The sequence below is a fragment of the Mycteria americana genome, chromosome 2 (assembly GCF_035582795.1).
Source record: "Mycteria americana isolate JAX WOST 10 ecotype Jacksonville Zoo and Gardens chromosome 2, USCA_MyAme_1.0, whole genome shotgun sequence".
Taxonomy (NCBI): domain Eukaryota; kingdom Metazoa; phylum Chordata; class Aves; order Ciconiiformes; family Ciconiidae; genus Mycteria; species Mycteria americana.
Genome location: NC_134366.1, coordinates 49787493 through 49809905, shown reverse-complemented (window position 1 = coordinate 49809905; position 22413 = coordinate 49787493). Strand labels below are relative to the sequence as shown.

The following is a 22413-nucleotide window of genomic DNA, read 5'->3' as shown; positions in this document are numbered from 1 at the left end:
GATCTTCGACAACTCATAGGCCATGACTACTGTTGGGTGATTTCTCTACATGTAATTGGAGGTTACAGTTACTCCTCTAAGCAGTTATTAGGATTGCAATTATTCCTTCCAACTCATCGCTACGACTTGCTGCTTGGTTCCAAACTGTAGATGATGCCCTTGAGGTCTTGTTGTGGTTTAGCCCCAGTCAACAATTAAGCACCACGCAGCTGCTCGCTCACCCTCCCCCTCGGTGGGATGGGGGAGAGAATTGGAAGAGCAAAAGTAAGAAAACTCGAGGGTTGAGATAAGAACAGGTTAATAATTGGAACAACAACAACAAGAATAATAAAAAACTGTAATGAGAAGAAAAACAACAAGAGAGCAAGAGAGGAACAAAACCCAAGGGAAAAAAACCAACAGTGATACAACTGCTCACCACCCACCGACCAACGCCCAGCCAGTCCTCGAGCAGCGACCGCTACCCCCCGGCCAACTCCCCCCAGTTTATATACTGAGCATGACATCATATGGTATGGAATAGCCCTTTGGTCCGTTTGGATCAATTATCCTGGCTGTGCCCCCTCCCAGTTTCTTGTGCGCCCGGCAAAGCATGGGAAGCTGAAAAGTCCTTGACCAGTGTAAATACCACTTAGTAACAACCAAAACATCAGCGTGTTATCAACATTATTCTCATACTAAAATCCAAACCACAGCACTATACCAGCTACTAGGAAGAAAATTAACTCTATCCCAGGCGAAACCAGGACAGGTCTGTACCCTGAAGTCATATCCAGCCCCTTAATCACCCTTAAAACTGTTTTGCACTACCTCAGTCTCCAGAGATCAATAATATAAAGCATCTTTATGGAGGCCTTATCGCCAAGAAAGCATGCCTGAGTCCCTCTTTTTATTTTCCTTGCTTTTCTTTAGCACGACAGCTCTATCAATCTTCTAACTGTGGGGTTTTTTAGGGTACTCCCTTCATAGAGGTGCACTCAATGCAGTTCTGGTTCACAGAATCGCACCTAACTCACCCAGACCTCAGAACCTGCTTGTGTAAAGCAGAAGTGCCACAAACTGTCACCTCACTAAAATAAAAAAATCCTATTCAGTCAGTTCTGCTGCTTGTCTTCCGCCAGTTCATGCTTTCGCTCTGTCAAAGCTTGCCTGCAGTTTGGGGAGATCACGGGGCAGCTCTCTTGTTCACCAGCAGCTGTCAGTCGTGAGCTGCCCTGTCAGAGTCCTGCACCAACCACTCAGCATCACCATCACTTACAACAGACACTTCAAGACACTACATTAACAGGTTCCTAAAAATAATAAATAGAAAGATGATAAAAATCGAAGTCTCTAGATATTACGACTACTGAAATAGAATGACATGTATCTACCCACCTTTATTTGGAGAAGAGTTGAGTCCAAATAGGCTGCCTCATGTTTCAGGGTATGTCTGAGAGGAGACTCTGATAAGGAGGGCAAACCTAGGTGACTTTGGTCTTTCAAATAAAGAGGAGCACTTGCAGTTTAAGTGTTATATATTGGTATTCATCTTAGGACATTAAAAAAAACGGCTATTATCCACAAGAGAAAAACAAATTAAGGAGTACTTTATGAACAGTTACAGAACATCAGGTAATACACTGTCTCATTAAGAAGGCAGCATGCAGCTCATTTATTAATGACCAACTGCTGAACTCAAGTCACTGTTACAGCACAGGATTGTTTGTTAGCTGTCAAGAGTCAATACTAGCGAAGCTGAGCTGCCTAGATTTCATTCCTGTAGAAAACATGCTTCAGTTTGCAAGCAAAAAAACCCCACCCAGCTTGAAAGAGATTTGATTCCTGCAGATCAGCCAGTTATAGAGAAATTTTCTTTTTAAACATTCCTTTCAGGCATAACTAAGGAATTAACAGCCGAAGTGGAAAAAACAGATGATGTCTATTTGACCAGTATAATGAACCTCTGAAAAACAAAGGCTGGTAAAAGCAGAATTGGAATTTACCCTTCAGGGAAAGAAGTGAAGGTTTAGAAACATCAGACACAATCAGGAGAGGTTCAGATGTCTGCTCCATCTTCAAAATATTGTACCCACCTCAACGAAAGAGAATCGCTACTGTATAATGCTCCAGGTCTTCTTTGACAGGTACATCATCTTTGACAGATGATGTATTTTTCCTCAAGAGCTCCACACAAGACCTTTACCTTAGCCACTGTGCAACACAAACCAATGACAGCATCACACTGATCTTGTACTCACTAAACTGGCAATCTGCAAGACAGGTAATCGAAGTCAGTGTTTCACTTTTGCGCTGCACAGTTCTCTACAAGGTTTGCCTTACTTGTTCGAGGAGATAACAAGGTCTGTAACCACACTTGCCTACAGCCAACTTATTTCATTGAGACCTATCCATATTCTGAAGTTGAGAGCGTACTTTCTTGTTGAAATGGTCTCTAAGCAGATAATGAAGGCCTATCACAGAGACTTATTCCAGCTAAGTCAACAGCCAAAGATTTATCAGAAAAGAGAAAACCAGCAGAAATCATGAGATTCTCTGCCTTTCTTCACCCTTTACCTGCCATTTTAGAAATAGTAACCTATCTCATTAAAATGAGCTTCATTACAAAGAAAAACACAATATTCACCCAGACAAGTACACCTGTTCATGTCAACACAATTGCTTTGAGCAAGCACAGGCCAGAAAGCTCTTTGGTACATCCCTATTAAGAACTTAACATTTTAGTGACTGTATAAGGAGCAAAATAATACCTTTCATTAATTTAACTGACACTGCATGAGGAGCATGTCACCCCATAAAGCCCTACTATCGTGCTACAGCAATAATATCATGCTAGACACAGGATTTTATCCCAAACTAATCTTACTTAACCAGTGAGGGAAAAAGGACAACACAAGAATTTATAGACTGCAAATGTATGGCAGATTTGACTGGGGCATCACTGCTTGAACAGCCTTAACAGCTTTGCCAATTTGAGAAAGAATGAGGAAAAATGATCCATTTCAGTTCAAGCAGCTCCTGAGACAAGCACTGTTAAATGCCAGTTTCTGTAGCACACACACACCGGCCTTTTCCCAGCCCTGCCACTGGTACACCTTTTTACAGCTGTTTGATGTGATGTGGCTTTGGGCATGAACCTGTAATTTACATGTTCGCATTTCTAGCAAGATTCTTTACTGATCTGCCACTTCTTTCTACAGATATTCAAAAAACTCCTTTACAAAACACTCCTATAAAAAAACCCAGCTCCTTAAAGGTTAAGTGTTTGAACACATAATGTTTTTATTTAGAGTAAAATACAACATACATATGAACAGGGACAGATGAACAAGTAAAATGCGCTACTAAGAGGCTTCCAGACAAATGCAAGGCAGAGGATTACAAGCAAAAGACTTGAGACAAGTAAGCTGTTTTCTGGTAAGGTTACAATAAGAAAGGAGATGAAAACATCTAAAATAACTTATTTCCCAAGAAAGTTGCTCCATTAGCAACTTGCCTATGCTTTTTCAGATTATCATCTTAACGTTAAGAATACTGGCAAAATCAGAATCTGTATTCTGATGTTCAAATTTGTTTCAAATAAATTCAAGTGAAAAAGTATAACTCCAGTTAGTGGCTTTATTTGAAAGGGTCCAATGCTTCTGCTATAAAGCGTATTCACCTCACTGTCTAATGAACACCCTCTAGCAAAATGTCACCAACCACATTTTGCTGACATACGAGATGTCTAGTGTGAAATAACATTACAGAATCAGTGTGTTTCTTTTTTTCCTCCTACTTTTTACTTCCACGGATGCAATTTTCACATGTAATGCCACTTCATGGCTACATTATTAACTATACAAAAGTAACGATGGGAATTTTCACCTCAGAGACATCAAAAAACTCTAATGCTTATTTTTTGTCTTTTTTTCTTTTCTTAACAAAAATAAACTCCTTTCTTTGTAGAGAATGGTCTCAGGTCTTCAATAAGCTCCTGTTTGCTATTTCTCAAGGAATGTCGGTGGTTAACAATTAAAAAGCATGCCTACAGAAACCAATACCTATAAATTCTAGGTTTATAAGGAAGCAAGATAGGAGTTTCAGCATCTTATTAGTATTAATAAAAAGTTATTTTAAGCACTAGAAGCAAAATATATACCATTCAAAACAAAAATTATTGAAAAATAATACCAGTCTACATTTTCTTTCTATGGCAGCTTCTGATAGATCAGATGTTCTTGGTGTTTTAGTCCTCTGGCTCATATCTGAGGATTTAAAAAAAAAAAAAAAGAAAAAAAAAATTATTGGGTACTTTCTACTCTGTTTCAAGAGACATTTTTACTCTAAAGAAAATATGAAACCCAAGTAATAAATTACTCCCACTAGTGATGCATTCCTGTCAAGGCTCACTGTATGACTTAAGGCACAGACAAACGTATATACTTTTTAGACTATTTTCTCCTTTTAAAATTGGCCAGTTTACCAAATAGAGAATGAGGGAATGACCAGGAACCTACCCAGAAATCCCAAAATACAGGCAGAAGTTTAAACAGAAGTTTTAAGTTCCACCTCTGTCCTCCTACAGCATAGGTCTAAGGCATCCATATTACCAAAGCTCACTTGACATTTGCAGAATTATAGTCTTCTACGCCAGGGTGCATCTTTCTTTCCTCAGTACAGGCCTAACCCTCTTTACATACTGTGGACTTCTCATTCCCATAAACAAGCGTGGAAGAAATAAGATAATGCCAAAGCATCTGGTACATCTCCCCCCTGTATCTCTGTGTGTAGCACCCGGGGGCTTACCTACCACACCCCTGAATATATTGTATCCTCTCCATTCTAAATTCTCTCATTACTTGCTACACAGTAGCTGCCGTTGCACACATCAGTCCTATTCACCTAGCATCCATGAAAAGGATTGGCTTGTCAAAAATCAGGGAATAGCCTGCTAGAAATTATTTTTAAGGGAAAATTTATAGTCTGTTTTAGAGACAGCTTCACATTTATGAAAACAAAATGGAAGCAGAACATGGATCCAGAGCAAGGATCCTGTCTGGACAGACAGAACAGCACCACTTACTTGGAAAGCTTTTTACGTAGAACTTTTATCTGTTCATTCTTCTTAGTGAGAATCTCTTTCATGTTGCGATAGGCAGCTGTTTGCTGAAATTTCTTCTCTAATTCCTACATAATAATATCAACATATTATTTACATATTATGAAAACCAGGCTAATATGTTTTTTAAAAAAGATGACTTGCTTTTCCTCCTCAAGTTTCAGAATAGTAGTTTCTCTAACTTATTCAAACTTAGATGAAGTCAGCTAGTAGATTCAAATTATATTTCTGGGAGAGACAGAGAAACACAAACTTTAATTTCTAATGAAACCAGGCTAAAAGTCTTCTGAAGACTGGGAAAACACTTTTCATTCAAAAACTTCTACGCAGACAAGTGGGCAATTTTTAAGTATTTATCTAGTTATAATCATGCAATTAGTACTTTTGCTGTTTTACATATAACGTGTTTTTCCACTGAAGTAACAAAAATACACTGGCACAAGTGTGACCCAGTAAAATCTGCATCCTGTAGTGTATGCTTGTTAAATTACTAATCAGTTAAAATGTGAGTAAGGATCTCATCTTTACAGTATAATAAAATACTAACCTTTTCAGCTGTGGATAGCTGATCCTGAACCTTAAGCAAGTCATGTTTTGTTGTCACCAAGTTCTCTTCCAAGAATTTTTGGTTTGCAGTAGAGTCATTCAAAGTCTTCTCAAACTGGCATTTCAAAGCTGCCACTTTATTCTCCAGTTCAGTGATATCCTGATTTCCATTAGTCTTCAAAAGAAGAAATATTTAAAATATGTCAAATACAAGAGAAGAAATATTTAAAATGTCAAGTGCAAAATTCCACATAAAGTGGATACATCTTAGTTTTAATAATTATGTTCACGTTATTCCTGTAAAGCCTAAATTAGAAGTGCTTTAACAAAAAAAAAATTAGTTAAAGCACTAACTAATTTATAACTTTAAAAAATTGTTAATAAATGCATTTTAAAGATGGCTGGAATGTCTTCTCTGCCAAGTTGAGATTTCAAGTTCTTGTATTTCACTTCCTTAGGAATTAGGTGAAGCCATAGGATGAATCATATCACAAGAAGTTACTTAGCATACAGAAAGAGTAAATTACAGTTTAAGATCTGAATGTCTATGCTGTAATGTATTTTTAAAGCAGGTGAAATATCACAGGCATTTCAAAAGCCGATAGCGTAATGCAGGTAGGAAAGGATGAAAGTGTTAAGGCTCCTGTTATCAATCACGTACCAATATTGCACTGTTCTCAGACGCATTACAAAAAGAGCCTCCACAGTTGCTTGTGAAGCAACTTTCCCATTTCCCTGTGAGAAGAAACAACCTAAACTCTTCTGGTCATCAGTTCTGGGTCACAAAACATTATATTCATGTAACTATTCTATGGATTTCCATTTAAAAAGAAAATCCCGTCTCAGGTTTAAAAGCTCAAGTTCAAACTCTCGAAAGTACAATGACTCACAATGAAGCTGAGCCAGCAGCACCTTAAAAAGAACAAAAATCTAAAACTAAGGAAGCTCTGCTCCTTTTTCTATGGGGAAGGTAAGATTTGAGCATAGGAAACCACTTGATAACAGTACCTGTACAGAAGAAAAGCTTATTTGAATTTTGAGATGGAGTCCAAGGCTGCAGTGCTGAAAAGCACTACAGTGTATAATGTTTCAGATCAGAATAGACAGTGATCATTTTTCTAAACTGTGGTGTAAGTCGGTTATGTAAAAATTCTCAATCCTCAAGTTAAACTGATCCAACAGAGCTGTTACTCCCAAACCATTGTTCACACTTGGTGTGTGGAACCATATTAAACTATTAAAAAAAAAACCCAGGAAAAAAAAAAAGGTAGAAATCTGCTGAGCTAAGAGTTGGTCCTTAAGAACCATTGTGGTTTGGCAGTCATTTGTTTGTCCAAAGAGTTTGAAAACTATTACTTTAATGAGCAACTGGGTTCATATGATTTTATTGACACCTATCCTATAAAAATATGGAGTGACACCAGACAAAATTTAGCATTTTCTCCAAACAACTAATACTTTAATTGATTAAATAAAGTAGTACATTTCAGCACTATATCTACTAGCTAGCTTCAACAACATATATAAGCCTGCAAATAGAAAATGTAAGAGCTGGAGAAGAAAGTGATAGATTATAGAGAGCAAATTAGGACATGAAAGCTGAAGATACTCAGCAGCCCTGACACTGAGGCCAATTCATGTTTAACCAGAAAAGTAGGATGCGATTTGGTTCCAATCTTTTAAAACTACAAACACTATTATCCAGGATTTAATAAACCCCTTTAATATTTTAAACTTTTAATAATTTAAGGTTTAACAAAACAGATAAAATACTTGCCATGACTGATAAATCAAGTTCCCTATTGAATAATAATATTGAATACAGATTTTGAAAGTTACTAGATAAAACTATAACATATTAAGAAAGCCAAGTACATACCATAAACCAGTTAGAAAGCAAAATAAAAAGAAATCATGATTAAAAGATGAAAATTAAAGTGGGAATGTTTTATGATATTGAACTTCACTTCCAAATCTGTAAATACTACAGGAATTTTCAAAAGTCAGTTTCTAAAAATAATGGGATTAATGTGCTCTGATTCTGTTAAAAGTTTGAACTGAAATGTTTTAAATTAAGAAACAATCACACATGAACAAACTTTAGAAAATTCTAATTCTTGACAAAATAAAGGTACAAAATTAAAAAAAACACTAAGGTGACCTGAACAGATTTATCTGTGTCAACCTGCATGACTTCTAGCTTCGTATGTTTCTTTCTGCAGCAGCAACTCACCATGTTTGAATCCTCATTTACAAAAAAGATTAAGAACTTCAAGTAGTAAAAATAAACAGTGAACCATTTTTGACACTACGCTGATATGGGTAGAACTACATAAAATGAAATGTTTGTCATCTGACCCACGATCATTGACATTTGTAGCAAAACTTCAATTGATGTTTAAGAATATAGGACACTAGACACTTACATATAAGTATTTAGGTTTTTAAAGTCTGAAGTAAGAAGCAGCAAGTCTGGCTTGTCCACATCAATATCAAGTGTGACAAATGCTTGAAAGAATTAGTTTTTTATTGTTGCTATAAAAACCAGGTTAGATATCATTCTTTCATTAATAAATGGGAAGAAACAAACAGAAATAAATTTGTATCTGTTAATACAAATATCACCCCTGACAATATGAACTCTGGAATGCTACTTCCTGATAGTATCTGGAATAATATTTTCTGAAAATAATTTATCATGGTCTATGTGACACAAAACACATGTCATAAAATCAACTAACTTTCTGGATTATCTGCTGACTGACAGACCAGCAGGTACATGACAATGTCAGCAGGAACATGACAATACTAACTTGAACTTTTGTATTTGCCAGAAAAGAAACACACCATACAGACCAACTTTTTAGATGTACAGGCAACAGGTGTGTTAAATGGGGGTGGTGGTGGGGGAAATCTTAATTATATTTACCTTTTGATCTCCTTGGATCATCTGTAAATCCTTCAGTGACTTCTCTAGTTTGGACTTTTCATCTAGTGCAGCTGTAGCCTGCAATACATTGAAAATATAAAACCTCAGAAACATAATTTAATTGAAAACATGAGAATAATAATCATGGGATTCTTATTTAGATATTTTTAATATGTAAACAGCATTAAGTATCCAAGCTTACAGGGAATTTACCTGTGTTTCTATGGTCTTGAGTCTGGTCTTCAATTTTTCATTTTCTTCTTGGAGACAAGCAACTGTCTTTGGGTTAATAAATGAGAAAAAGGCTGTGAACACTCTTGTGCTGTTTTGAATTTTCCAAATATTTCAGGTAAGAAAATACGCTTCATAGCTTAGGAAAGCAAACAAGCTTCTACATGTGATAAAAATATCCTTCATAAGAAATCAGTACTCCATTTATTTATTGTGTTTTCTGCCTCAGTCAGCAAGAAATTTAAGTCTCCAATTCTACTGTAATATACAGGACTGATCACTTAAATTTGGCACATGCTTTACTGAATTGAGATTAGCGAGTTCAGCATTTTGTTAGTATCAAGATTCACGATAAAGAAAATTGCATGTTCAGAGACGCAAATCTCATTGCTGCTCACATTTGTATTTTCAATCAACAGGCAAGTAAGAATTTATTCATAGTTCCTGTTTAAAAGAGACAAATACCAGGTTACTGCACATCATGTTCTGTGTCACAGGAAATAACCATGTTTTATCAGTCAGAGTAAATTCACCATATAAACTTTGAATTATTTTTAAGGAAAAAAAGACATCAGATGCACATATTCAACAAAAACTGTTGTGAAATAGATTTTGAAATTATTTTTTAAAGAGAACTACATTGATCTATAAGTAAAATAAAAGTCTGAATTCTTGAATGCTTTAATTATCTTAATGGGTAACAACAATTTGATTCAGACACTGTATTTGACAGATCATTTTGGTAATGCAGGCTAGAAGACATAAAACGCAACTCCTCACTAAATTTCTTGATTGCCCATAACTTAAAAGAGTATTCTAAGAAGTGTGGCATTTTAAAAAAGTTCAGTTGAACTAAAGGAGTTCAATACCTAATAAAAACTACTGATAACATCAAATACTAGAATGTGTTTTGTAATTCTGAAAATCTTGGGAAATCATGTGTTTTCAAAACTAGTAAATTCCAAATTCTTTACGTGCCTGTTTCTTTAGGAGGAATTTAACCAACTAACAAAAGAAAAAAGACTGAAAGGTAATAGGATTGACTTTGATACAGAAAATATCCGATAACCTAATAATTTCAGCCAGCCACATATTTTAATTTATTTCCCTGTTGGAAAGCCAGCCAGCTGCACGGAACAAACTGAATACTGGTTTCTACTAATCTACCTCATTAAATGGAAAAATAAATAATTACAAAGGCCAAAATGTCTTTGCAAAAGGAAGGTCAATATTGCAATACGTTAGAGATCATAACTGCACAATAAATTTAAGATGCTTTACAATATTTATTAATTTATTAGCATTTTACTTTACATTCTGGAGTATATTACCTTGATGTGTATATAGTGACAGGCACATTATACAAATATTACTGTACAGCTATCCAGTTCAATTGAGTAAGTAGAATGGTCATTAACCACAACTGGACAAACAGACAAGTTCTTACCTTGTTTAGCAGCTCTGACCCACCTTCATTTAATGGAGCCAGTTTTGGTTTAATGAGATCTGAACTGGGCTAAAGAAATAATAAGGGTTAAAAAATTAAATTATACAGATTTCTAGGGGGAAGAAAAGTATTCCCTTAGTCTGTAAAATAACTATTGCTAGTCAATTCAGCTTTCTTTTGTACAGCAAATGAATGACCTTTTATTTCAAGTTAATTTTTTACTGGTACCTTGGCTCCTAAGTGATATACTTCACTTTCAGCTAAAGTTAAACAAAAATACTGCATAGAGACATAAAAGAATTGCAAACTTGAATTTACAAAAGACTACCGATGCTGCAGCAACCAAAAGACAAAAGAGTACGGAAAACAGAAATTTGAGTGATTGTAAAAGTAAAAAATATTTACACAGCTCAAAATAACTTTCTTATTTTAAGTATTCAACTATAATATATATTAACTAAATATACGTTTATGCTACAAACCAAATAAGCTGCAACCATAATCATACAAGATAAACAAGAGTCATATCTGTATTGTGGAATCTTCTCAGCTCTTGACTCCATGTTGGGACAAAGCCTTGGGACAAGTGAATGTCCCAGTCTTACCCCAGTTTCCAGGGGGAAGGAGACCCAGGAGCAGATGCTCCAACACATCCCTGGTCTGGCTGACTTTGGGATGAGGATTATGAGGCATGCCCCAGGTGTGCAGAATCTGCAATCTGGAGACAGCCAAGGCAATTCAGTGTAAGCCTTGGTGCCGAACTGCAAAATGCTACTTTTTGGAGACTTTCAAAGATTGTTTTGAAAAAGGGCGTTTTTGGGGGGTTTGTTTTGTTTTTCTCTCTTAAGCACAAAGAGTCAGTACTAAGTATTTTAAACATGTCATAACTCCACATGACATTTGATTATGATTTGATTAAAATAAAACTCTACCTTCTTGTTCGAAGATGTAAATTCCGACTTTTCAAATTCAGCAACCTGTTCCAACAATTCTCTTGAAAAGAAAAATAAAGGGAGGCATTTATTTACTAGAAGAGCTATGCTATGAAACACATTTTACCAGGCTGATGCTATGCTCTTTATTGCATGTAAGATTCTCGTTAGAAGTACAGAATGAAGTCCTATGCAAATACAATAAACACAACAGATCATGTCATGCAATGGTATGGTATATGCATTAGAACTGTAAGATTTAGCATCCTTGATTAAAATATAATCTACTCAGACAACAAAGGCTTTTTAATCAAATCTTATCACCTGCTCTTAACTGATTAATTCAAGTAAGAATATTACCAATAAAACCACTTTCCTGCCAAATTTGAAATAATTGTGTATCTTGCTACTTTATAGATGGAAGACTTGAAACTAACCTATCATGGATACAATAGTAAGAGAACAGCTTTCTATGGTTAGGAAAAGAATGCAAATAGTCAACACTTTGCAGTTTTCTTATTATTGAAAGGCAATCTGTATAGTCCAATATATGTTACCGATTCTCCAATTCAGAGACGTCTGTCTGTAACTTAAGGTACCATTTCTCAGCCTGCGAAAAGAGCTGCCGCAGAAGTAAAACATTGGTGTAAGTTGTATTTATGAGCTCTGACTCCACTTCACTGTGTACAACAGTCCGCAGTCCATCCAGCATGTCTATCACCTCATCAACTGTGAAGGTCTCCTCAACAAGTCTAAACAGAGCAGTCAAGATGAGTCATGTATGATAAAGGTAACAATTTTGCATTGTTATAAGACCTCACTACACAGGTATCACTCTTATATAATGCAATGTCCTTCTGAAAACATCCACTGTCAGTAGTTATTAGATGACCGTGGCACTACTAATTGGTTATTGTATTTAAATTTTCTCTTGGAAACATTACAATCACAAATATTACTTCCGCTACAGTCTTACATCAAATTTAGACATCAGAAGCAAGATATAAAGCAACGTCAGGCTGTCGACATCTATGTTAATTCCTAAGAATTTGAACAACTTAGTTTTAAAAAGACTTGACTTGTAACATTTTGAAAATTATTGGGTCTTTCTTCCTCACTAAGAACGTACAAATGTAAAAGGAGAAAAGTCACCCCATAAATCATTTAAACCTGCAGTTGTTGCTAGCATATTTTGCTTTATTCTTGCCCAGAACAACAGCCTCCCCCCTGCCCTGGTACCTGCTGTCCTTAAGGTCCTGAAAACAAGAATCCACGGTTTTGAGACACAGGCCACGCTTGAAACGAGCAAAGCGCATGTAGTTGATCACTTCATTCTGATGGTGCTCATTAAGGCCTAGCTCTGCCTGCAGATAAGGATATAAGCACAACGATAAATATACACTGAAATAAGTAAAAAGGAGCATAAGTATTGCAAAGACTTGCCTTCTGACTAGTTTCTGTGCTTGCTTTCATAGGGTTATCATGTTAACTAGTATGTTAAAAAACAACCATATTTTCATTTGTGTAATCCCTATATACCTCACGTAAGGGCTCCCCCTTTAAAAGCACCAGTACTTGGAAGTAAGTCCTCAAGTGACTAGTGGCCTCAGAAAAGTCATACAAAATCAGAGACAATCAGAGGATCAGAACCAGAAGGACTGTAGGGGAGAGGAAGCTCTTGCATAAATTTGTCTTTGTATTACATGTACACATGTATAATGCAGCTGAATGATGTATCTTTTATAGATGTACTAACAAAAATACACAGGAAAGTATGTGATGTTTCTTTGTTAGTTTATATGTAAAACCTTGAGACTTCCCATATAAACTTAAGTGAGAATCTGAATTTTTTTCTCAACAGCCTATTGCCCAGAAACAAATATTCCCAGGGCAAATTAAGAAGGAAGCGTTTTTAGATCTGGCTAACTAGCCCTTCTATGTATGTCTCTATTTCAAAAGAAGGAGTATTGGCATGGCCAATTACATTACAATAAATCTTGCTCGTGCAGGTAGCACAAATCACAAGGAGGCACAACAGGGCACGAATGGGAGTTTAGAATCACAGTCCCTGGAGAGCTGATGCAACCAAAGGTGAAGCCCATTTCATTTACTCCAATGTAGTGAGTTAGTATTGCTGATGTTGGAGACGGCAATATAGCAACTCAGACAAAACAGTTAATCTGATCACCGTGTCCTTATTAATCCAACTGCGCAGAGTAGCTCCAGTTAAAATGCAATACTGCGATACCTGCATGACCAATACTCATGAAAACATGAGCACAGATCTCAACTGCCTGGAAATTAAAGGCAGTCTAGGCAGCAGCAACAGCAATAAATAAAACAAGCTCTCACAACGTGGTTGCAAGTCTGATGCCTATTCATTACAGATAGAAAGGCAGACACATGCCAACAGCAGTGCTGAAAGGTCACAATCCAGAGAGCAGCTACAAAAGGACAGTAAAGTAATCCAGCAATATATAAGCGCAGGCCAAAGCCACTCGTGATCTCCAAGCGCAGTTCAGCAACCGGGGCATCGGAGCCTGCAAAAGCCCCGAGCCCCACTAGTCTCCGCAGGGTCCAACGGGGCGCCGCGGGTGCCCAGGACGGCAGGCGGCAGCAGCAGCAGCCCCCCTGAGCGGCCCCCCAATGACGACGGGCCGCCTCTCCCCGGCAGCACTCGACCGGGCCGCCTCCCTGCCCAGCCTCCGGGCCGGCCGGCCGACGCGAAGAGCCTCCTACGGCTACGGCGCTGCTCGGCGGGGCTCTGCCCCGCGCTGGGGAGCGAGGCCGGGCAGGCGGCGACGCCATCCTCCGCCCCGAAGAACTGACGGCCGGAGGCAGCTCCGCTACTCACCATAGCGGCCGCTTCGCCGGCGCTCGGAGGGCGGCTGGGCCCAGCGGCTGACTACGGGCTGGCGGTTGCCATAGAGAACCAAGCCTCGCGAGTGCCCTCGCTGCGCTCCGATTGGCGGCGACTCGCCACGTGACTCGCACCGCCCGCCCCCGGGCGTTGCGCAGCCGCATCCCCCGCGCCCCTCCCTCTCGGCGGGCGGCGGCGGCCGTTTCCCGGGGCAACCGCCGTTGCCCCCGCCGCCTCGAGAGCTCGCGCTCGGTCGTCCCCCTCCCCGCGGCTCCACCGTCTGCGCATGCGCACGTGCCCCCCTCCCGCTCCCAGTCAGCTCGGCGTCCTGTCAGCGCGGAGCGGAGCGGGGCGCGGCGCGGCGGGTGCTCGGGGTTGATCGGTGGGGCTGTGGGGTGCCGTCCTTCCCGCCCGCTTCCCCGGGGCGGCCTGCAGCCCCAGGGCCTGCCGCCGGGCGTGGAGGGCAGGGCTGCCGGGCCTCGGCTTGCGGCCGCGACGGGCTGGGCCGGTTTCGCTCCGCTCTTCCTTCACCCCGATGGAAACGGGGACGGGCGGAGGCGGGAGCAAGCAGGTGGGAAGCTGTGTGAGGGGGTTTTTTGTTGGTTGCTTTTTCTTGAAGCCGTCAGGAAATAAAAGAGTTGCTCAGCTTTTGGGATTCTTTGCTTCTCTCGCTGTTCAAATATGAATGAACGAGTGAGTGAGTCTCCTGGGGACAGAGGTTCTGGCAGTTGGATGGAGGTGAGCAAAATGCATGAGAACCTCTTAAAATGGTAATAAAAAAGGCAGTGGGTATGCATTGATGAGCTTTGTAATTGGTAAACCAGTTTTGTTTAAGAGCCCTATTCTGCACTGAGATTTTTGCATTCAGCGTCACTGCATGACATGTTGACATGTTACGCATTTGATCTGTTCTGGTTCATGTTACTGCAGTAATCCTGCTGAACCCCAGTACCTCTGATTCTGTAGCCTAACACTCCGATACCGCTCTGGTGTAACGGAGGGGACACTCAGATCACATAATCACAGCATGGCTGAGGGCGGCAGGGGCGTCTGGGGTACATCTGGTCCAAGCCCCTGCTCAAGCAGGGCCACCCAGAGCCGGTTGCCCAGGTCTGTGTCCAGACGGTTCTGCATTTCTCCAAGGATGGAGACTCCACAACCTCCCTGGGCAACCTGTGCCTGTGCTCGGTCACCCTCACAGGGACAAAGTGTTTCGTGGCCCTCTGCCAGACTCTCTCCAGTAGCTCCATCTCTTTTTTTGTACTGGGGAGCCCAGAACTGGACACGGGGCTCCAGGTGTGGCCTCACCAGTGACCTGTTGGTGTCACTTCTTAGGGAAGCCACAGCGAATTCTTGGCTCAGACGAGAATTTCTTTTTAGCTTTTCAATATGGATTAATAGCTCTTATATGACAGAACCTGAAATTGTTAAGATCTTTGTTTATAATGTTCTAGTGTTGGACAGATGCATACATTATGGTTAGTGCTTAATAAAACTGAAACCCGGACACTCCTAAGTTTGGTTTTGCTTGCGCTCCATAAAGCAAACAACCAAAACTGAAGCAGCAAACAGAAATCACAGCGATACTTATCTTTAAAAACAGATGGATGATACAACAATGAAATAAATGTTATTTTCCCAGCAACAGCAGCATGTATGTGGACTCAAGAATAAAGAGTTTATGCTGTGTGAAGCATTCTAAAAAACATGAAAAGATCAGTCTTACTCATATCATAGCTTTACAGATCAATTTTAATGGGCTTTGTTTATAGGTGATTATTAACACAGATTTTTGCAGTATCTTTTCACAGCAGCCATAAAAAAAATGAGTTCTACAACTTTTTTTGTAAAGTTGGCAGAAATTAAATCATATATCTGTTTATAATGTGCCTATTTCCAACACTTGTTAGTTCCATATGCAATAGACTAGATTTACCTATGTTCCTATACAGTTATTACAATGGTTTTGCCTTCAAAATACACTCTGATAATGAATACATTAGTCCATTGACGGGATTGGACTTTTAATCTTTTTCAGTTTTCTCATCAAGGAATTACGATGCCGGCAGATTAACTACTCGCCCAAGACTATGTAAGGCAATAGCTAGGGAGTTTCTCATGCTGTCGGCACAAACCAAACCCAAAACAAAGTGGAGAATCTTTACTCAGACACTTCAATCTGTCAGTTGTCAACTGTGTCAGCTGGAACAAATTGCTGTGCTTCAGCTTTCTCCCCGTAAACCAGGAATGACCATTCCAGCGCTGCGTAGGAGTGGTGTGAGGAATCTCCCTGAACTTATAAAAATCCTTTGAGATGCCTGCGTAAAAAGCATTTTCTACGTGCAAAGGATCGTACGGGTTGTCAGTAGTAAAATGCTACCCCTGAGATTTCTACATTTGTATGCATGGGTATGATATAATCAGAACGTTTGCCTCCTTTCTGTGCTGCAAAGAGATTCCTGTAAAAGACTTGAGTTCGGGGCTGAAATGGGAAGATTATTTTAGCCATGCCGGTGTTACCGAAAGGCATTTCCTTGCCTTTTTCTTCCAGTTTGTGCGTGGGTAGCGGGAAAAACAAGGCAGCAGAAGTACGCGCTAGCTAAACCCTCTTTCTCTTGCCAGCAATAAAGGTGCCTCTGGGCTGGGAGCATGAGAAGGACCCCCTGTTACAACTCTTGATTCCTGAAATGCCATCTTAAGCCTACTTACAGATTTCTTTGCACCATTTACAGAACCGATTGCCTTTGGCCATGCTCTCCTCTGTTCCCCTTCCCTTTCGAGTATCTGTACCCGCGAACCCCCGTGCAAGCAGGCTTAAGGCATATTTATGACCTGAGTCGACACCATTTGCTTGCAACTTGCTGTTGTAACTCTTTTCAAAAGTCTTTCCTTCCTCAAAGAGGATGGCAACCCCTGCCTACTTGCAGGCAGAAGTGGAGAAAAAAGCTGCTCTTCCTGTGTCATTAGGAAAGGCTAAATCAGCATTCAGACAGTGCCTGGCGATCCAGACGGCTTGAAAGACAGAGCTGTGTGATGGGTGTGGGGAGGTGGGAGGAGGAATCAGAGGGAGAGGTTTTCCATCTCTTCTGTATGGTGAGACTGCAAGGCACTTGGGATGAGGTAGAAACCCAAGATCTGCCCCTCCTAAGAAAGGAAAAGGGCAGAGAAAAGAGCAGGAGAAGGATTGTTAAAGCAAGAAGACAGCCAAGTACACCTGCACTTCCAAAAAACTCTCCATCTACAGTGGCTAAAAGACATGACCGGTCTGTTTTGATGCGGCAGCCAGTGCCACTAGCAAGGCAGTTGATACTTCCAGCCTGGCTTGTGGCTACATACAGCACTATGTGGGCATGCAATTAGGACAGCAAGAGCTCATTCTTTCCGCATGGGCTATTTCAGCATCCCTTTGCCTTGCAGGCCCTCTGCAAAGAGGAAAGCATGCTCTTAAAACGCACTGGCTACCGGTTTGTTTTCAAGCCTGACTCAAAACACCGGTTTGAGCTGATCCATTCCAGATGAAGTCCTTGCCCCTGACAGACTGTCTTTTTCCTAACAGCCCTCTGGACAGGGGGCACTCCTGGCAAGGGGATCCGTCTCTAGCCTGGCTCTGCCTGCTGATCCATCACATCCCCGTGTGGACACGTGCCAGGGCCTGTCTCTTCACACGCAGCTGGCATCAAAAGGTTGAGATTCTTTCACTGAACAGACAGACTCTGGCAGCTTGCTGCACTCCTTGCACCACTTTGGCACACCCATTCATTACCAAGCATGTGCTAGAGGATTGTTTTCCATCTTTGCCTTTATTCATGGAAAAGAAGGAAAAAGATGTTCCTTTGCATCTCAATCACCTCCTCAGTCACTTCATGCCACCGCCATTCCCAGGTGCTTTCAGCTCTGCCCAGTGCATGGCCACCAAGGGCAGGGACAGCCCCCTGCGCCTCCTGGGCATGGGGACTGCCTCAGGGCCAGCACCCCAGCGGCCTTCCTCTGAAGAGCAGGCCTCCCTTTAGAAGAGCAACGAAGCTGCTGAAGGGTCCAGAGCACAAGCCTTACGAGGACACCGGAGGGAACTGGAGTTGTTTAGCCTGGAGGAAAGGAGGCTCAGGGGAGACCTCCCCGCTCTCTACAACTCCCTGAAAGGAGCTTGTAGCGAGGTGGGTGTCGCTCTCTTCTCCCAAGAAACGGGCGATAGGACAAGAGGAAACGGCTTCAAGTTGCGCCAGAGGAGCTTTAGATTGCTTGTTAGGAAACATTTCTTCACCAAAAGGCTTGCCAAGCATTGGAAGCGGCTGCCCAGGGAAGTGGTTGAGGCACCACCCCTGGAGGTCTTTCCAAGACCTGTGCTTGTGGTGCTTAGGGACACGGTTTAGCGGTGGACTTGGCGGTGTTAGCTTAATGGATGGACTCGATGATCTTCAAGGTCTTTTCCAAGCTCAAGGATTCCATGATTCCAGGAAGGATGCTGGGCGGAGGGGTGGTGGGCAGGGCTGCACACGGGGGACCCCGTCACCCCCGTGTCACAGTGCCACCACCCGGCAACGCAGCAGTCACAATGCCCCGCGGCAGGATAAAAGGGGCATCCTCCCATGTCCCGTGGCCAGTCTGCCTGGCAGGCAGCCCGAAGACATCCGAGAAGAAGTCTTTGAGGAGCCGGTGGGGTGACTTGGAGGGAGGAGGTCTGGAGGCCTGACAAGGCTGCTGGAGGTTCTTCCCTGCAAGGCAACATGCTGGCAGGGCCACGTTCCAAGCCCAGCTGATGCATGGAAATCCTGCTGCAGCCCTCAGGGAACACCGCACGCCAGCTCCTCACGAGATGAGAAGGAGCACCAAGCCCCGTGGCAAGACCAAGGGCACGCCTTGTGCAGGAGCACTGGAGGAGCACTGCCGAGCTCTCTGTCCTCATCCCCTGCAGAGCCAGGGGCAGCAGCAGCCGTAAGCAATGGCACGCAGAGATGTTGCAAGGGGTCCCAGCGCTTTGGAGCACCCACTGGTGTCCTGCCAGGCGCGGGAAGGATTCTTGCCCCCAAGGTCCATCAGGCCGGGGGCATGTGGCCACTCTCAGAAGCCCCTGAGATGGCTCCAGGTTGAGGGAGAATAGGGCTTGGGCATCTCCTGGGAGGCATGACAGGCCTGTGGGACGAGGAGGCAGGTCTTGCTCACGTGCTCAGGGAATAGCCGATCGCCAGCTCTGGGGTCAGGAAGGAATTTTCCCCCGGGGAAGATTGGCACGGCTCCCCGGGGGTTTTTTGCCTTCCTCTGCAGCACTGAGCACCACCGCTTGTCAGGGCTCCTCCGCTCCCTTTCGGCTAGGCTACTGCCTGCTGCTCATGCACCACCGAGACGGCCTCTCGTGCCCTGCAGCTGAGGGGAGGAAGGCTTTTTTTCCCCCGAGGTGGGCTAGCAACTCTCCCCGGGGGTTTTTTGCCTTCCTCTGCAGCCCTGAGCACGGCCCCTTGACAGGGCTGCTCTGGGCCATTTTGCCTAGGCGCCTGCTCGGGAGCTCGTGCTCCCGTGCACGCTGTGCTCAGGAAGCGCAGACCGCGTTCTAAATCTTCTGGTCAGCCCAAATACACCCTACCAGTAAAAATACTCTCAAGGAAGATGCAGACAGAGCCACACACAGGCCTTTCCAGAATGCTGAAGCACTCAGACCACCAAGCAGGCAAGGACATGCCCTTTGGGCACATGATACAGCATGGCCGCCCAAGATTTCAACTACATTCCATGCAAAGAATCAGGCCAGCAGCTTTGCACATGCTCAGCAGCACAGGAGTGCTGAGCCCTCGTGCCCCGCAGCCCGGGGCAGGAAGCTTTTCAGACCGCCAGGGTGGGCCCCAAGGGTGGCCCCCGGCGCTTGCTTCTTGTCCCCTTGTGCTCCATGGAGCACAGCCCCTTGTCAGGGCTCCTCTGGGCCCTTTCGGCTCGCTTCTTGCCTGCTGCTCTGGCACCTCCAAGGCACCACTCGTGCCCTGGCTCTCTCTGGCTCTCTTGCCCATCGCTGGCCAAGAAGCGCAGCGCAGCATGTTTGGGAGGGCAAAAACTAGGCTTGGCATCGACAAGTGTCAGAAGTTTGGAAAGTACCACGCACCTCCTCCGCCTCCTCCTCCTCTTTTGCGTGTGGTCGGTCCTGGGGGTCGTTCTTCACGTTTTTGCTCTTCCGGAAACAGGGACTGCTCAGCCCTGGTCTTTGAGGTTTTCATCCCAAGTGAGACGTGACATTGCCGATAGTCCTTCCTTCTCACGGGCTGAAACAAAAAGAGAAATTAGAAACACAAGGCCAAAAAGAATCATCAACTAGCTTTGGGAATGCTTTGCAGGTTTTTTTGGATGCCAAGATCAAAAGTCACGTGACAAAAATCATTCCCCCAAAAAAGAGAGAAAAATCACTTTCTGACAACTTTTCCCTTTGTTCCCGAGAGCGCCTTCTTTGTGCATCCGTCACTTACCTGCTTTCCTCTTTCTGGCCAAGCTTAAGATTTGATTAACCATACGCATCATGCAGCCGGCTCTCCACACGGCGTAGGGGATTTGCGACTTGCTGTGCCTCTCGCTTGCCTTTGCCTGGCTTCAAGTGATGTTTTTGCCAGCTCAAGCCAGGATTGCATCGGGCTGCTCCTGGCTGCACGTGCGCAGCCTGGGCATGCTTGTGAGCATCTGCTCTGAAAGAGATGGAGAAAAAGACAATAAAATCCTGTTACCACGTGTAACCTTTGTGCTCTGTGTCCTTGAAAGTGGTTTTGGAGCTGAAAAGCCCTGGCATTTCAGGGAAAGAAGAGTCTCATCATTATTTGACTCATTGGGAGGGAAGGGGAAGGGGAAGGGGAAGAGAAGGGAAGGGGAAGGGGAAGGGGAAGGGGAAGGGGAAAGGGAAAGGAAATGGCAGGCTTATTTAGCCATGCCGGTGTTACCGAAAGGCATTTCCTTGCCTTTTTCTTCTAGTTTGTGCGCGGGTAGCGGGAAAAATAAGGCAGCAGAAGTACGCGCTAGCTAAACCCTCTTTCTCTTGCCAGCAATAAAGGTGCCTCTGGGCTGGGAGCACGAGAAGGACCCCCTGTTACAACTCTTGATTCCTGAAATGCCATCTTAAGCCTACTTACAGATTTCTTTGCACCATTTACAGAACCGATTGCCTTTGGCCATGCTCTCCTCTGTTCCCCTTCCCTTTCGAGTATCTGTACCCGCGAACCCCCGTGCAAGCAGGCTTAAGGCATATTTATGACCTGAGTCGACACCATTTGCTTGCAACTTGCTGTTGTAACTCTTTTCAAAAGTCTTTCCTTCCTCAAAGAGGATGGCAACCCCTGCCTACTTGCAGGCAGAAGTGGAGAAAAAAGCTGCTCTTCCTGTGTCATTAGGAAAGGCTAAATCAGCATTCAGACAGCGCCTGGCGATCCAGACGGCTTGAAAGACAGAGCTGTGTGATGGGTGTGGGGAGGTGGGAGGAGGAATCAGAGGGAGAGGTTTTCCATCTCTTCTGTATGGTGAGACTGCAAGGCACTTGGGATGAGGTAGAAACCCAAGATCTGCCCCTCCTAAGAAAGGAAAGGGGCAAAGAAAAGAGCAGGAGAAGGATTGTTAAAGCAAGAAGACAGCCAAGTACACCTGCACTTCCAAAAAACTCTCCATCTACAGTGGCTAAAAGACATGACCGGTCTGTTTTGATGCGGCAGCCAGTGCCACTAGCAAGGCAGTTGATACTTCCAGCCTGGCTTGTGGCTACATACAGCACTATGTGGGCATGCAATTAGGACAGCAAGAGCTCATTCTTTCCGCATGGGCTATTTCAGCATCCCTTTGCCTTGCAGGCCCTCTGCAAAGAGGAAAGCATGCTCTTAAAACGCACTGGCTACCGGTTTGTTTTCAAGCCTGACTCAAAACACCGGTTTGAGCTGATCCATTCCAGATGAAGTCCTTGCCCCTGACAGACTGTCTTTTTCCTAACAGCCCTCTGGACAGGGGGCACTCCTGGCAAGGGGATCCGTCTCTAGCCTGGCTCTGCCTGCTGATCCATCACATCCCCGTGTGGACACGTGCCAGGGCCTGTCTCTTCACACGCAGCTGGCATCAAAAGGTTGAGATTCTTTCACTGAACAGACAGACTCTGGCAGCTTGCTGCACTCCTTGCACCACTTTGGCACACCCATTCATTACCAAGCATGTGCTAGAGGATTGTTTTCCATCTTTGCCTTTATTAATGGAAAAGAAGGAAAAAGATGTTCCTTTGCATCTCAGTCACCTCCTCAGTCACTTCATGCCACCGCCATTCCCAGGCGGTTTCAGCTCTGCCCAGTGCATGGCCACCAAGGGCAGGGACAGCCCCCTGCGCCTCCTGGGCATGGGGACTGCCTCAGGGCCAGCACCCCAGCG

General features: G+C 43.1%; 1 protein-coding gene across 1 annotated transcript; it reads right to left on the bottom strand.

Annotated features, from left to right (window-relative positions):
- Window positions 1–3604: 3604 nt before the first annotated feature.
- Window positions 3605–14151, bottom strand: LZTFL1 (leucine zipper transcription factor like 1). The gene is made up of 10 exons (XM_075493328.1): window positions 14041–14151; window positions 12426–12550; window positions 11744–11938; window positions 11187–11247; window positions 10255–10323; window positions 8790–8855; window positions 8577–8654; window positions 5649–5822; window positions 5066–5169; window positions 3605–4247 (listed from the first exon to the last, which is right to left on the bottom strand). The coding sequence occupies exons 1-10, from the start codon at window positions 14041–14043 to the stop codon at window positions 4229–4231; spliced, it is 894 nt and encodes a 297-aa protein (XP_075349443.1). The 5' UTR covers window positions 14044–14151; the 3' UTR covers window positions 3605–4228.
- Between the last annotated feature and the right edge of the window lie 8262 nt (window positions 14152–22413).